At 33.9% G+C, this 16129-nt stretch overlaps 2 protein-coding genes across 2 annotated transcripts; one reads left to right on the top strand and one right to left on the bottom strand.

Moving 5' to 3' along the window:
- The first annotated feature begins 3044 nt into the window (after window positions 1–3044).
- Window positions 3045–9667, top strand: LOC145589745 (coatomer subunit delta-like). The gene is made up of 12 exons (XM_081646428.1): window positions 3045–3196; window positions 3596–3666; window positions 4364–4403; window positions 5513–5736; window positions 5983–6225; window positions 6342–6510; window positions 7353–7654; window positions 8133–8322; window positions 8422–8575; window positions 8780–8842; window positions 8964–9060; window positions 9330–9667. The coding sequence occupies exons 2-12, from the start codon at window positions 3664–3666 to the stop codon at window positions 9417–9419; spliced, it is 1575 nt and encodes a 524-aa protein (XP_081502554.1). The 5' UTR covers window positions 3045–3196; window positions 3596–3663; the 3' UTR covers window positions 9420–9667.
- A 933-nt stretch (window positions 9668–10600) lies between these two features.
- Window positions 10601–12428, bottom strand: LOC145589009 (F-box/LRR-repeat protein At4g14103-like). The gene is made up of 4 exons (XM_081645587.1): window positions 11448–12428; window positions 11188–11349; window positions 10845–11081; window positions 10601–10690 (listed from the first exon to the last, which is right to left on the bottom strand). Exons 1-4 carry the CDS (start codon window positions 12426–12428, stop codon window positions 10601–10603), a joined length of 1470 nt encoding a protein of 489 aa, XP_081501713.1.
- Between the last annotated feature and the right edge of the window lie 3701 nt (window positions 12429–16129).

Here is a 16129-nt window from a genome sequence, read left to right as displayed (position 1 = left end):
TACCGACTCTAATTATAGGGTTTTTTTTTCCTAATGGAGTATCCAAAGTCAAGGTTATCGTGTAAAATAATTGACATAAAGTTTCACAATCAATTTTAATTTTTTTTTGTACTAATATTCAATCATGATAATAATTATTTCGTATCAAAGTAGTGCATTAGCAAATGTGTCATGTTTGATTGTGTTAGTAATTCAGGAATTAACAAAGTATATTGACTTCTATTCATGCTCAATATTTCTCTGTTATCCAATTGAATATTTCAACCAACAACTTGAAAAAATAAGAAGAAAAAGAAACACAATGAAGTCTTACATTTTCTAAACTAATTAACATCTAGTGGTTGATTATAGGGACATGCTTGAAATATACAAATCAAATTAAATTTCTAACTACGACTCTACAATTTTATCATTCAATCAGTCAAAGCCGTAATCTCATAAATTTTACCATTAAAAAGCCAAAAAAATAAGCATCGTAGTTTTACCAAATAGTTACACATTTACACTAGTGGAAAAAGACCTTATATATACGGTAAAAAATGAGCTTAATGTTGTATTTTTTGTGCCATGTATACAGTTAGCCACTTAGCCAATAGTCAAAGCAGGACAAGCACAACACTCACACCCTTCACAAAATGTTTTGGTTCAAACCCAAAATCATAGCAGTTGGTAGTTCATATATTGCGGTTCAAACCAAAAATCATTGCATAAGATGCCTCATATAAGTTTTTACGATTCATGCCAAAATTCGGAGCATTTAAGGCCTTATATGAATAAATGATATTGCACCTTTTAGCATGAAACACAACATTTGCATGATAAGTAGCAAATAAAAAACATAGTGGATATTCTATGAAGTACTCGTATATGCTTAACACTTCTTTTTGTTTACTCTATTTTCTTGATTTGTCCTTTAAAAAAAAAAAAAAAAAAAAAAATTCGTGCTATATATAACTAGTTATATCGCTTTGCTCTCACATATATACATTATACGTGTGGAGTAGTTCCATAAATTTACTCTGATCTCATCTATCAAATTCACCTAATTAGAAGTTAATTAATTAACAAAACCTAATACCTATAGACCGAGTACTAGTACATCTGAAAGTGCACCCTATTCCTCAAGTTAGAAAAAACTAAAGGGAAATTGACTATTGAGGCATCTAGCAGACTAGCACCATTATCTTAAGTAGCAAACACGCTACGCTAATTAAGCAAGATCTTGAGTCAAATGCATGCACTTGGCTATATATTAGGATTATGCTACAAGACCCCCGGCATATGGCCCATTTATTTAAAGGGTCCCCGGTAATCGAATACACAAATAGTCCAATATCCATTCTCGAACTAAAGCCCATCTTCCCTCTCCTTTCGCATTAAGTAAGGCTCTGTTTTCTTCAATTAACTATATAATCTCGGAATAAATTAAACGCTTAGAATTTAAATTTATTTAATTAATGAAATATTTTAGATATAAATTATTATAAATTGGTCTAATTTAATCTGAGGGCATGTTCTCATATGATTATTTTAAGTTCAGTTTAGTTTAGCTCTAATAAGTTCAGTTTAGTTCATGTGCACTTGTTACTTGTGAAGGAAATGTGTCCTCGACTCTCGTGCAATTACTAATATGATATGGATCGTATTATGGAGATAATAAGTTCGTTGAGTTGGGTCGTCTTTACGCCTTGCTAGAGACCAATATTGATCATTGGGTTAAACTAATGCCAACTAAATGGATCCTATGAGATCACACATTACAGTGTTAGGTCGAACAAGAATACCGAGTCCAAAAGTTGGGCTTAGTGAATGACTGGCCATAAGGAGTAAGATAGGAATAAGTCTTGCCCTAATTAGATAATATGATTATATATAACAAAGGGATTGGGGAAAAATATAACGACGTTCATCTCTCATAAAGAAACAACGTAATATTTTTCCCTTCCTCTCTCTCTACAATCGGTTAGAAACTCTCCATAGAAGAGGAGATTAATCTCTCCCGTCCAACTAGCATTGGTGCAGGTTCGATCTACACTTGTGGACCAATATTAGAGGAGCAACAATTGGGGCTCTAATCTCCGCCAGAAGGTAGAAGAAAGCTTGGGAATTCATGCATCAAAGGGTAATTCTAAACTATTATGTGATCCTTTATTTATATATGCATGAGATCCTGTTTAGGTGCATATGAATGAGATTCATGAAATTCCGCTCAGAATACCTAAAACCCAACAACTTGTTAGTCATGTATTAGAGTAAGATGAAGAGAACGAAGTGAAGAGAGCGCCTTAAATGTAATTGCCCTAATTCTTAGGGTTTAAGAGTGCAAAAGGTGATTTTGAGTTGGGGACTTTCATGGTGCTTTGAAAGCTTGCATATAAACTACATTGTTCTTCATAAAAAAATTACTCTATAGTGGATAGATAGGCGGGTTTTTTTCTCTCAGTTCTTGGGTGCCCATAGTAAATTCTCCTTGTCTTGTTTATTGCTTTTTTTCCCCCTATTTTCATTGTTGTTAATTATCGTTAATCACAAAGTAGTACATTCATTAATCTAACAATGAAAAGCGTGTATACAATCATCATTATTATAAAAAGTAACTTTAAAAGCTCCCTATCAACTTATGTACGTAGTATGTGGTTGGCCACACTATGCGAACAATCATATAGGTTACCTTAATTTGTTAGTGTTATAAGAGTCACTTGATCAGTATTACAGAGGTTAGTTCATCAATACTATATAGGTTACTTAGTGAGTGTTATAGGATTTATTTTACTCTCTATTTTTTTACAAGTAGCCACATGGTGTGATATACTGATATGTCACGTAAAAACGCGTTGTTTGTAAAATATTCAAACTAAATTACTAGTATCCAAAGATTAATCTTATTCTTTAAAGTTTATTTAAATTCTCAATTATCATTGGTTAGATTTGCTGTCACATATTGCAAACAAAAATCAATCAAATTCTCAAATTGAAGAAAAATTTCCTTCAATTCAAAGTTAACAAATCAATTAAGGAGTAATTAATACAATAAAAGTATTACTCGTAATAAAATAGAAATGAAAATGAAAATATTTAAAAGGCGCAGCTCCAAATCTCACAATCACTTCTGAACAAACTCTCTCTCTTTCTTCCACACTCGCTCTTTTGCTCGGAGATCTACCATTTCTCCACCTTCCGATTCGATTCATCCCAAGTAAGCCATTTTCTCTCTCCTCTTTTCTTTTTCTCGCCGAATTAATTTCAGTTTGAGATCTATCATTGTTGATTTGATTGATTATATTTATGATTGTTTCATTGGATCTGATTTTTCGTGATTTATATTGTTTGAATTTTGTGATTTTCGAATGAATTTGTTTGATTTAGTGTTAATTTGATCAGAGTTGTTTGATTAGGGTTTTTTGGATTAGAAATTTCGAGAATATATCGTAAATCAGTTAATTTTATACCGCATTCGTGATTTCTAATCGGATAATAGTGTTTTTTTTGTCAATTGTTTTGGTGATCTAGATATTACAGCCATAGATCTTCTGCATTGCTAACTGTTAGGGTTTTGAATTATGCTTATTAATTTATGACATTGTATGTATTGCAGGAGGTTTGCGTGAATTTGTCTTTCGTTTTCAATTGATTTTGAGCTGTTGGATTTTGTGAGGCGTAATCATGGTAAGTCAATTCCTTCGCAGTTCCATTTTAATTGGATGAAATTGCCAATGTTGTGTGGCTTTGCGTTTATCTATAATTTGCTTGATTTCGAAGTGATTTTGGATGAAGCTTATGAAATGGTATTAAGCCGAATTATCTTGATTGTTTCTGTTTGACTCAACCGAACAGCATATAAAGTCTACTTTGACATTAAATCTGTCAAACGTCCGATACTGCTCTGTTGCTGATAAGGTTTTAGTGTGCAAGGAATACTGCTTTTATACGTATTTTAGACAAGAATGACCGTTGTTTGGGATCTCTAGCTAAATTGTTTACCTTTTGCCTTCTTGTACGAGGTGCACTAGAATTGGAGTTAATTTTCTCTTTGTTTTGTCACATTCGATTTTCAATTTGTTGAAAGTTGAAGCATTATATATTAAGCACATGACCTTCACTTTGCCCAGCTTCTAAAGATGTTTTGGTATCTTGGGGGGGGGGGGGTAAATGAAATGGAAGCGACTAAGCGAGTACCTTTACATCATTTATTTAGTGAAGAAAAGTTGAGAATTTCTTTTTTTTTGGGGGCCATCAGAGTGCCTGATTGTGTGATTAACAAACAGGATTTTGCTAGCTTGTTAGATGATGTGACAAATTATAAGTTTCTTTCTGCATATTTTATCTGGCATTATTGTTGATTGTATGATTCTTGATGATGCAGGTTGTTCTTGCCGCCTCCATCATCAGTAAATCTGGCAAAGGTAAGATACATGTCTGTTCAATTAATATGCGCTCATTGAATCTCATGCGCCTTTTTTTGTTTGCATTTTTTGGTGTTTTTTTTTTTTTTTACAAGGAGTATAAGCTATTGTCTTCAGACTTCTCATACCCTAGTTCTTTATTAGTTTTTCAATTATATATCTTTGAGCTTTCCTCAATTCTCATGTTTCTAATGGTGCCTGACTGGTTTGCAGGTCATTGGTCAGTAGTCATATTAGCTATTCTTATATGATTCATATCTAAGCTTATTCCTCTAATTTTATTGCTTCTTTTCATCATTCTTAATTTGTTATATTAACCCAGCCTGCCATCGAACTGTCAAATTTCTCTCTAAGAATAACACAACAGCCAAATTTTTTTGCTGTTATTTTTGTGCATTTATTCTGGATTTCCAACGTTCTAATTTGATTGTCTACTCTTCAACTCTTGGTTCAGTTGACTTTGCTTGTTGCTTCTAACCATAGTCCATACAGTTCAATATTGTGATTCTTTAATTCTTGTCAGGATAAACATTTACGTGTCTTCAAATATATCTGATGTACCGTGTTAAAAAAAATGTGCCTTAGGTGATAGGTGTTTAGGGTAGAGCGCTTTTTTTGCTCTAGGAAAGGTGCATTCAAAGAGGCGTGCTTAAAGCACATGAGGCACACTTCAGTAAATTTTTATAGTTTATATTATATAAAGGAACACGCTTATGCGCAGAAGGACCTTTATTGCTCTAGTGCACCTTGAGCTTTTTTATATGTTGATGATGTATGCAGTTCCATAGATCCTTTGTAGTTTTGAAGTTTTTGCATTGTGTTTTGTTTCAGTTTAATTATAAATAAATGCAGATTTGGAGGAATCTCACTATTGATGCTTAGTCTAGATTAGAATTAGTGCCTGCATATAGCTGAAAATATGCTTGTGGCTCTTTAGTTTCCGTTCTTTGCTCATTGAAGGTATCGTAGGACATGGTTCGTGGATAGCATGGAAATAGGTGTTGCAAGCATAATTTTTTGCAGTTAGAATATTTGATGAAACTTTGTTTCTGTGTTTATGTCTGACTTTTGTTGTAGTGGGATTAATTCTTTTTCCAACTTCCTTGCAGCTCTTGTCTCCAGGCAATTTGTGGACATGAGTCGCATAAGAATTGAAGGCCTCCTTGCTGCCTTTCCTAAGCTGGTTGGGACTGGAAAGCAGCATACTTATGTTGAGACTGAAAATGTCCGATACGTTTACCAACCTATTGAAGCTCTTTTCTTGCTTGTGGTTACTAACAAGCAAAGTAATATTTTGGAGGACTTGGAGACTTTACGAATGCTTTCTAAACTTGTATCCTTCATATGTGCTTCCTCAGACTATGAGCTCACAATTTACTTCAATTTTTGTTGACTAAATTGCTGGAAACTAGGTTGATTTCCTTTCTTACTTATGTGCATGTCCGTGCTGCTGTTATTCTTGTTTTTGTATGTTCTATTGCTCCTTCAGTACTATAAAGCTCCTCCTCTTTCATGTTGCTGGATGTGATTTTAGTCAAATCTTACTGTCTTATGAGTGTTATTCCTTAAGCATGCAAAGGTACCAGAATATGCTTACTCTTTAGATGAAGAAGGAATATGTAGAGCAGCATTTGAGCTCATATTCGCCTTTGATGAAATTATTGCCCTTGGGCACAAAGAAACTGTCACCGTTGCACAGGTGAAACAGTACTGTGAGATGGAAAGTCATGAAGAGAAGTTGCACAAGCTGGTGATTGCAAGTAAGATTAATGAAACCAAGGATATAATGAAGCGCAAAGCTAATGAAATTGAGAAAAACAAGGTATCATTTTATTTTGCCTCTCTCCCTGCCTCTGCTATTTCTATCAGTGATATACGGGCAACTGGGTGGTTGTATACATGGAGGTTTATCAATAAAATGATGTTTGACCTTGGCAGATGGAAAAGAGCAGGGGTGACAAAGGTAATTACATGTCGTCCATGGGTTCTTCAAGACTGGAAAGTACTTTCAGTGACATGAGTATATCTAGCAGCACTAGTGGATTTGGCAGTAATTCTGGGTTTGGACCGTCAACTGATCTGGATTCATTCTCCACCAAGCCAAAAGGTATGATTCAGATGCTTTATTTGATGGCTCAAGTATTTATCTTTTGACAATATCACGGTAAGGGTAAGGTTGTGATTCCTTGTGAATATTTGACTCCTTCTAGTAATTAAGGTAGGAGGTTCTTTAGAAGCTTTGGGGTGATTTTCATGTTGATTGATAGCTAGCTAGCCAGAGTGAACAAAAATAATAACGCATGAGTATTTCGTACTTCCTCTATTTCATAATTATTTGACATATTTCATTAGGCATGTAACATGTTTGCCAATGCATACTTTCAAATATTAATATCTTTGATTATGTATAACAAAAAATATAAAATTTTGATATTTGGATAGACGTTGAGACAAATCAAACAAGAATCCACACGACTATGTTTGTTTCTTGTGAATAAACCACGCAATGACGTCAAATTAACATATGTGAATAGTAGTGCTGAAAGTCAAAAGGTGTTGACTAAAAAGAAATGGAGGAAGTATATATAATGTGAAGGGGCGATTACACAATATTCTCATATTTTTAAAGCTGACTTTATAAATTCTGACTCTGTTGGTTTGTTGTCAATACTTGCATCATTTGAAGTATATGGCTATCCAATTGTTACACATCTAGAAAGTACTGCCAACTGTATAAATTAAGGTTTAGTTGTTTGGGGTCTGATATCGTGTCTCTGTCATATCAAAGGTTGACATAAATGAATCACAGTCTTAACTGTTGATCTTGCTTGTATGATGTTTTTTCTGTACATGATACATTCTTTGGCTTGTTCTGTTATTCTTAGTAAAGTGGTGACCTGATTTTCACTCTACCACTGCTGATTCTCTTTGTTTGGTTGGTGGTATCAGGTCGTCCAGCAGCTCCTGTTTCTGCTCCACAGAATTCTGGTATGAAGCTTGGTAAGTCACAAGGAACAAACAAATTCTTGGAATCCCTGAAAGCAGAAGGTGAAATGATTGTTGAGGATGTCCCACCAACATTAAGCAAATCTAAGGCTGCTGCTCCACCTCCTACTGATCCTCTAACATTGACTGTGGAGGAGAAGCTCAATGTGACGCTCAAACAAGATGGAAGTCTCAGTAACTTTGATGTACAAGGCACTCTGTCTCTTCAGATTCTTGAGGAGAAAGATGCTTTTATCCAAGTTCAGGTACTTCTTTCTGCTCCTACTTTTCTACTTGGTGGCCTTCCCAAGTCTTAACCTCCCTCTCAAGGCCATATCTCATAAATAAATTCCCAGTCTATAATTTGGCAGGTGATGAAGTTAGGAAATAAGTAATAAAATTTACTATAATACCTTAAGATTTCTTCCATGGTTAATTTGTTTCCAATCCCTTATCCCACTCATAATACATGCTCCCTGTCCCCCTCCCTAGATATTAATCTGTTGGGATAGTGGGGTTTAATCCCCATCCCATTCCCAACAAAAAAAGACTCATGCCAGCGGTTGGGAATAAAATAATAAACCAAGCCTATAGGCCTCCAAGCGAACACCCCATAATAGGATTTGTTCTGGTTTATTGTATTTAGTAGTAGTTCAGGTTGCATATGCTTCGTTTATTCTAAACTATTTATGCTAGATATCATGCTCTCTGTTATAAATGGTTTGTCTGCTATGCAATATGCAGGTTGAGTCTGGTGGCAATCCTAGTGTCTTGTTCAAAACGCACCCTAACATCAACAAAGAGCTGTATTCAAATGAGGGTATTTTGGGTCTTAAAGATCCTAACAGACCTTTTCCCACTGGCCAAGGAGATGGTGTTGGTCTTCTAAGGTGGAGAATGCAGAGTACAGATGAAACAGCTGTTCCTTTGACAAGTGAGTTTATTGCTTTGCATACTTATCTCTATAATATCTACACTTGGGCTTTTTGATTTTGTTGGTTTTCATCTTCTCATGATTTCTCTTTTATGGCAGTCAATTGCTGGCCTTCCATTTCTGGAAGTGATACTTACGTCAGCATTGAGTATGAAGCTTCAACAATGTTTGATCTACAAAATGTTGTTATCTCAGTACCCCTTCCTGCTCTTAGAGAGGCACCAAATGTAACGCAAATTGAGGGGGACTGGAGGTGAGTAAAAGTGATTAATATCATACAAAGTAATTTTTATAATCTTGGTTAAAGATGTCAAGCATGAGATCAATAGTCAGTATTCCTACTCATGGATGATTTGGCTTTCTGCTGGCATTGCTGTAGTTTTTTTTCATGCTGTCGGGGTCCAATATATGTTTAAAGTGCTGGAAACTTACGCTTTTGCATATATCTCTTTGACAGATATGATCCCAGAAATTCTGTTTTGGAGTGGTCCCTTGTTCTGATTGATGATTCTAATCGCAGGTGAGTATTTTACTATGGAGTAGTATCTCCTTTATGAAAGATAATGTAGCAACTATAAATTATGTTTTTTGGTAGAAAAAAGAGTTGAAACATTGAATACTGATCTTTTATGATGTTGCAGTGGTGCTCTGGAGTTTGTTGTGCCTGCAGCAGACTCATCTGCTTTCTTTCCCATCTCTGTGCGATTTACTGCTACAAAGACGTTCAGTGACTTAAAGGTATGGTTTTTTGATAAATACCGAACACCATTGTATATAGTCAATGTTGTACCTGATAACTTGTTCTTCCCTTTTTTTTTTAATGTTGATGCTGGGCTTGAAATATATGATTTGTGTCAATACTTGAGAATTTGTGTTATTTTTTGGAAGAGTAAACATTGATTTGGGTTTCTTTTCTTATCAGTTACTTATATGTTATGGGCTGCTTATTCTTGTTTTGTTTATGTTCTGATTTAGTTCTTGTTTTTAATATTCTTGTGATTGTGCAGGTTACCAACATTTTGCCACTAAAAGGTGGACCTCCTCCCAAATTTTCACAAAGAACCCAGCTTTGCACAGAAAACTACCAAGTCGTCTGATGTAATCACAATCTTGGCATCATTTGTCATATGGTTTTGCTTGTGCACCGTAGCATTTTAATGGATTTTTTTTCATTACATGCTTTGATTGTTCTTGCATGTAGTTAAATTGTTTACATGTGATTTATTTTTGTATTTTGTGTAGTCGCCACTGTTGAGGATTGGTTTTTATACAACTTTGTGAGGACTGGTTGAAACTAGCACATCGGAAATTTGAATAGCATCTTGTAATAGGTTAAGACTTTAAATGTTGGAAGGAAATTTTCAAGCTTTGTAAAATCTTCTCTTCCTGAAATAAACATGTGAATGAAATATAGAGTTAGGCTCTTTGTGATGGATTAAATGTATGCAATGAATAGTGAAACAGGAAGTTTAATTTGGTGGCATTCACTTAATTTCTAGTGCACCATTGTTCCTCAAAGAACGGCAACAATAGGGTGGACTTTTGTTTTGAGTGTTATCTATTAGGGTGCTGTAGCTGGTACCAATGCTGGTGATAATATGATAATTGATAATTACCATCAACGGTGACTGCCCAGCACTGGCATCGCTGAACTGCTGCCCACACGAGCTGCTGGACGAGCTAGCACGCTGCTGAATAGGGGAGTCCACAGCGAGCTGGGCTGCGGTTTGGGGCAATCTGCCGCAGCCTGGCTGCGGTACTCTCTGCTTGAGACTGTTGCTGACGGAGCTGGGCGCTGCTAACGGGAGGGGCTGGGCTTGGTGGCTGTTTTTATTTTTATTTTATTTTATTTTTTTGGTGGCTGAAGGGGAGGCATTTAGGGTGGCTAAGGAGGGAGTGGTGGCAGGAAGGTGGTAATGAGGGTAGCTGGATCTCACTAATGGAATTATTAACGGATTCCGTTATCTGGTAGCGAAATTTAAAATACAGGATTTGATAGGTAGTAAAATAAAATAAAAGTTTTGATAATAGCGAAATTCCGTTATCCCTACAATTAATCTTGGGGACCAATCACAAGATTCTTTGGTTATTGTGCCTAATCGGCTAATCCTACCCCCTTTAATTTTGGGAAGAGCAGCCAGGAAAACCGATTTGGAGGGAAACAAAATAATAAGAAAAAAAGACACTCCAAAAGCAAATAAAATTCCTACAAAAAATACTCAGCCACTTGTACCTAGTACGAGCTTGAACATGCAAAAAGAAGAAACTCAAAAGTCCTTTACAAAAGATAACCCTGGGAAAGAGAACGTACAATTTGATAAGCCATAAACTGTAATTCAGAAGAAATCAGAGGAGATTCCAGAAGAACCTTTCACCAATATCACTACCAGCATAATGAATAGATAGATGCATGCTAACATGTAATATGGTGATCATAATACTTGAATCGAACACGTGACTGAGGCTTTTGGTAAATTCTTCAATGTGTTCTCGACTGACATCTGATTTTGATATGGTATTACATATTCATCTCGAGTTAAGTATATGACTAGCTTCTCCAAAACTAATGCATGTCTTAGGAAAAACTTGGTTATCACCACTTCGCGTTCTATTCCAAAGTATTTCTTTATCACTATTCTTCTGAGATGAAATCTGCAACATATAGGAATTTCATGATCTGTACTAAAAAATTCTCGCTCCAACTGCAGTTCATTTTTTCTGGTAGGCGAATTAGCATTATCATCCTCGTTGTGTAGTCCCTATAAAAATAAGCAACAATAATAATTAAAAATTTTGTAAAACAAGTTTCGCTTAGAGTTTCAACATATGTACATAAGATAATACTAAAATAACACACACACCAACCTCTTCAAAAACAAGTGTTTCTAAGACAGGTGAACTGTTGAGAAAGGGCAACAACAGTTTATTCCAGCAATACATTTCAATTCCATCCAGCTCTAGATGTTTAAGGTTATGAAACACGGGCAGTTGATCCTTTAAGACCTTTTCATCAACCGTGTCGAATCGCTACAACCACAAGTTAGCCAACTGGTAAATTCGACAGTTGATAGAGTAGAAAAATAGTACTATAATAGCATCAAACAAATTTAGAGATAGAGACATACCGACACTAAGAAGCCCTTCAACGATAAATGTTGAACATAAGACAAGGGTTTAACAAGGCTAATTATTTGCTGAAAAGCTACTTGATACCCATCATATTCCAACATCTCAAATAAACACAGAACTGCTTTAACAAGACGATGCATTATTGATATCGAGTAACATTTTGCTAAATTATCATCGTACACAAGGTACTCAAGGTTGGGAGTATTGATAAGCACCAAGTCACTGTAATCTTGTTGAAAATTACCACACATACGCATATTTAAGCACATTCTTCGAAGGGATGTTGACGTAATAGCTGTGATTTTGGCACGGTTTGCACTGGCTGTGAATGTAAGGTCTTCGAGTACAGGGCAACTCGAGACTAGCCTTGACAGAAAGCCATCATCAGCAATAGAAGACACACACAAGAAGAGCAATTTCAAGTTTGGAAGACGATAAGATGGCATGGTAAAAACATTATCAAGGCCAATATTGAGCTCAAGCTTCAACACCTCCAATGTTTCACATGAGAAAATTGCCGGGGGCAGCTGCGTATCACCAGGATATCTCACCAGAATACAGAGGTCAAGCTCCCTAAGGCCACAAAGGGTGAATGGATAAGAGATCCACGCATTAAGTCGCGAAGAATTCAAGTCAGGGAGGCAACCTTGCCTACACTCATAGGCATAGCAACCATTATAATACAGTGTGTCAAAGTCAACACTGCTAACTTGAAGTCTAAACTTGGTAAGATACCGCGATTGGTGTGGTTGGAGTACATTATCAACAAAGCTCACGAAAGTGGGGAAACGTTGAATTGCATAGGGATGTTTCAAACAAAGAGATATAGGTGAAACATCAAAGTCGAGGCTAGTGAGCAAAGGGAATATACGCCTCAATCTCTTAGACAAGGAACAAGTAGCAGCGGCATCCTTGGTGGGTAGCAACGAAATCACCCGAATTAACAATTCATCAGGCAAATTGGTAAGCCTATCCATATACCAAGCAATACCTGCTCTGGATATAAAAAAATTAATAATTAATCGGTTAATTTAAAACCCAGACATACAAACACTGCTAGGTCTGCTACCAAATACCAAATACCATAACCCTAAGTCCCTAACCCTTGTTTCAAAAAAAAAATAAATAAAAATTTGATCAACGATAAAAGCTAGATTATGAAATTGATATTTGATGATTAGAAAGGGAAAACAAAGCTTACCACAAAAGCAGGTTCAATGGAGGATGGAGATAGGCGTATCAAAGGGGAAACTGATAGATGTTGAATGGGTTAGAGTTTCAGAGATCGTATAATAAACGTATCAGATATCCTTAAACTTATAAAGAGCTGGGCCTGTAATCCTGTATTGTTAAGGAAAAAATATTTATATAATAGAAAATTATTTGGAAAATTCTCTTTGATATCACTGTATCTTTGGAAACTTATTATTCTTAGTAAACTCTAATTTGCTATAATTATTTAATGGTGACATTAATGATTATATGTAATTATAATCTAATCATGGTTAAATTTAAAATAATTAAAAAATAAAAAACTATCCACTCCCCACCATAGCAACCCACCTCCCTCATCAGCAACCCACCCGGCCAGCCCTATCCCCTCTTTCAATTCCCGGCGCCACCCCTTCCCTTTTGTAGCAAAAGCATTGCACAAAATTTTTACAGACAATGTCCTTTCAAAATTCTACAGTGATTCCTAAAGCTTGCTAACTTGGTTAATTTTCGAGTTTATACTTTATATATGCATCCAGTATACAATCATCTACACTCCTTCTGTGTTTTTTTTAATATGTATCTCTTTAACAATTGCACTATTCACATACTATGGTTGACTTAGTTTTTTCACCTCTAAAAACTAAATAAATATTATTATATAATATATCATTAGATTTGTCATAATGTCAAGTTTCATAAAATAATAATTTTGTTACAATTTTTACTAATACACAATTAAAGATAATAACTAGCATAGTGCCCGTGCGATGCAAGGTTTATAAATCAAATTATTAAACCTGTAGGAAAAATAAAAATAAAAACAAAGGTAATTCATTTACTATTAAAGGACTAGGTTACTAATGGTCAATAAAAAAAATTAAAGGAACAGTATTTTATGTTATTTGAATTTCTTTTAATTTTTATAATGTTATTTTATTAATTGAAAATAATTGAATAATACTCCACATAGCTATATAAGAAGTGGACTAATTTATTTATATCTCCCGTTGAGAACAAACTAAAATTTTCTTATCATACCATCCGCATCAGTATCTACAATCAATCTAATATATACATGTTTTATTTACCCGAACAGATCCTCATTAAATCTAATATATACATGTTTTATTTTATTTTATTTTATTTTATTTTTTTTTTTTTTTTTTATGCAAGAAAAACAAAAGGTCATTGTAAAAGACATTGTATAGAAAATGAAAGGTCGATTAAAATTAAATTTATGTTCAAGATTATGTATTTTTTTCCAAGACAACATTTCGGCTCAGCATTCAGTATTTGTCAAGGAATACAACAAATGATAAAAGTAATTTTTACACTATTTTGTATCTTTATCAAAAACTTTTGTATTCATTCGATTACTTGAATTGAATTTAGGATAACTTGTAGACTATTTTGGGTAACTTTTATCAGTAAAGCATAAATAACTTTCATTCATTACAGGGTAGCTTTTATAATAGGTGCACAATATTTTATTGTACATCTGATTTTTTTTTAAATGTTTGTATTGATTTCATAATTGACGTCAAACTAAATTATATCGATTTTATTTAATTTTCTTAAAAAAAAAACAAACAATATTAGCCTTTCAAAATACGAAACAATTGTTTTCTTAATTATGCCACTTTAATCATATTGCTTTAAATTAGTTATTATTCTTTAACTTGACTATAAATTAAGATTGGAAAGACTTTATGTATTATTTGTAGTATTGGAAAGTATATATTTATTATAAAAAAAATTAAATCAATATTTATGTTAGGAAATCATGAAAATCTTATGCACGTATAGAAACTTGCTTTTATTGTTTGAAGTTTAACAAAAATAATTATGCTTGAATATGTAAACAATAATTATATAGATATATTTTATACTTAAGATAAGCCAATGCGAGAGTGACATTTGTCATCCTCACATTGAGGCGCTTGTCTTTTAGTATAATATATAGATAGATAGATAGATGGTCAAAGTAGTGTCTTGGCAAATGTGCCGGTCAAACTGATGCATATAAAAAAACAGAGGGAGTACTAGTGCGATGCTCGGGTTATTTATTGAATTTTAAGATAAATTTTAAAACTATCTATGTGTCAAATTTTAAATATATCATTGACACGATATATATATATATATATATATATATATATATATATATATATATATATATATATATATATATATATATATATATATATATATACATATATATATATATATATATATATACATATATATATATATATACATATATATATATATATATATACATATATATATATATACGGGGTGGTTCCGCTGAAAACAAGCTTTATGTTGAAAACAACAAATCTCAACCATTCATTATTAGCACAAAAGATCAGACGGTTCAAAATCCCCAACCTTACATATAATCATTTTAAAGGTCACTGAATACTAAATAAAGGTAATTTTTTCTAAATTGACGACATTTAGATAGAGTCACTATATATAAAAATAATGTAACTATATCAATTTTGAGTTTTTGACGATAATTACATAGAGGTCACTATATATAAAAATAAGGTAATTATTTCAAGTTATATTAATTTTGGCAATATTTACTCATACATAGGTCACTATATATAAAAATAAGGTAACAATTTCAATTTTGACGACGCTTGCATTGCACAGAGGTCACTATATATAAAAATAAGGTTACTTTATCTATTTTGTCACTTTTACACAAAGGTCACTATATATAAAAATAAGGTAACTGTATACATGAAGGTCACTATATACAAAAATAAGGTAATTATATCAATTTTAACGACATTTGCATGAAGGTCACTATGTACAAAAATAGAGTAATTATATCAATTTTGACCATATTCTCATAGAAGTCACTATTATACAAAAGTAGGGTAACTATAAAGGTCACTATATACAAAAACAAGATAACTATACCAATTTTGATGGTAACCTCCAACCAAAGTCAAGCAATACCCAATCTACGAGCCACTTGAACTCCATACCTTGCTGCCGCGGCTTCTGCATCCTCCAAGATAACTATTCTGCTTCCTCTGTCTTCTCATCACAAGCAACAACACCAAGGCCCACATATTTGTTGCCCAAAATGCGCATCCACATTCACCTTTGTGACACCCATAGTAGGTCGAATCCATGCTACAACCATAGAGAAATCTGCTGGGTGCAGCCTAAAGACTCCATCTTGGAGCTTTTTTTTTTTTTTTAGCACAAAAAGTTCTAAGGAAGTTTTTAAAGCAACTGATATTTGCTTCAGGAATTTCTTTGGAAGCACAAACACCTTTCACCAATATTACTACTAGCACAATGGATAGATAGATGTTAACATGGATATGGTGATCATAATATTTGAATCAAACACGTGACTGAGGCTTTTGGTAAATTCTTCAATGTGTTCTCGACCGACATCTGATTTTGATATGGTATTGCATTTTCATCTTGGGCTAAG

The sequence above is a fragment of the Chenopodium album genome, chromosome 17 (genome assembly GCF_948465745.1).
Source record: "Chenopodium album chromosome 17, dcCheAlbu1.1, whole genome shotgun sequence".
NCBI lineage: Eukaryota > Viridiplantae > Streptophyta > Magnoliopsida > Caryophyllales > Amaranthaceae > Chenopodium > Chenopodium album.
Note: the sequence above shows the minus strand (reverse complement) of the source record. Positions and strands in the feature narration are given on the sequence as shown.

What these genes read in the sequence shown, in the direction of transcription:
- LOC145589745 (XM_081646428.1), top strand. An exon ending in CAAATTGAGGGGGACTGGAG is followed by an intron (nt 8,576 to 8,779) that starts GTGAGTAAAAGT and finishes TCTCTTTGACAG; the next exon opens with ATATGATCCCAGAAATTCTG. An exon ending in ATTGATGATTCTAATCGCAG is followed by an intron (nt 8,843 to 8,963) that starts GTGAGTATTTTA and finishes ATGATGTTGCAG; the next exon opens with TGGTGCTCTGGAGTTTGTTG.
- LOC145589009 (XM_081645587.1), bottom strand. Translation starts at nt 12,428, where the DNA reads ATGGATAGGCTTACCAATTTGCCTGATGAATTGTTAATTCGGGTGATT. An exon ending in AAACACTTGTTTTTGAAGAG is followed by an intron (nt 11,082 to 11,187) that starts GTTGGTGTGTGT and finishes TTATTTTTATAG; the next exon opens with GGACTACACAACGAGGATGA. An exon ending in ACTTAACTCGAGATGAATAT is followed by an intron (nt 10,691 to 10,844) that starts GTAATACCATAT and finishes TATTGGTGAAAG; the next exon opens with GTTCTTCTGGAATCTCCTCT.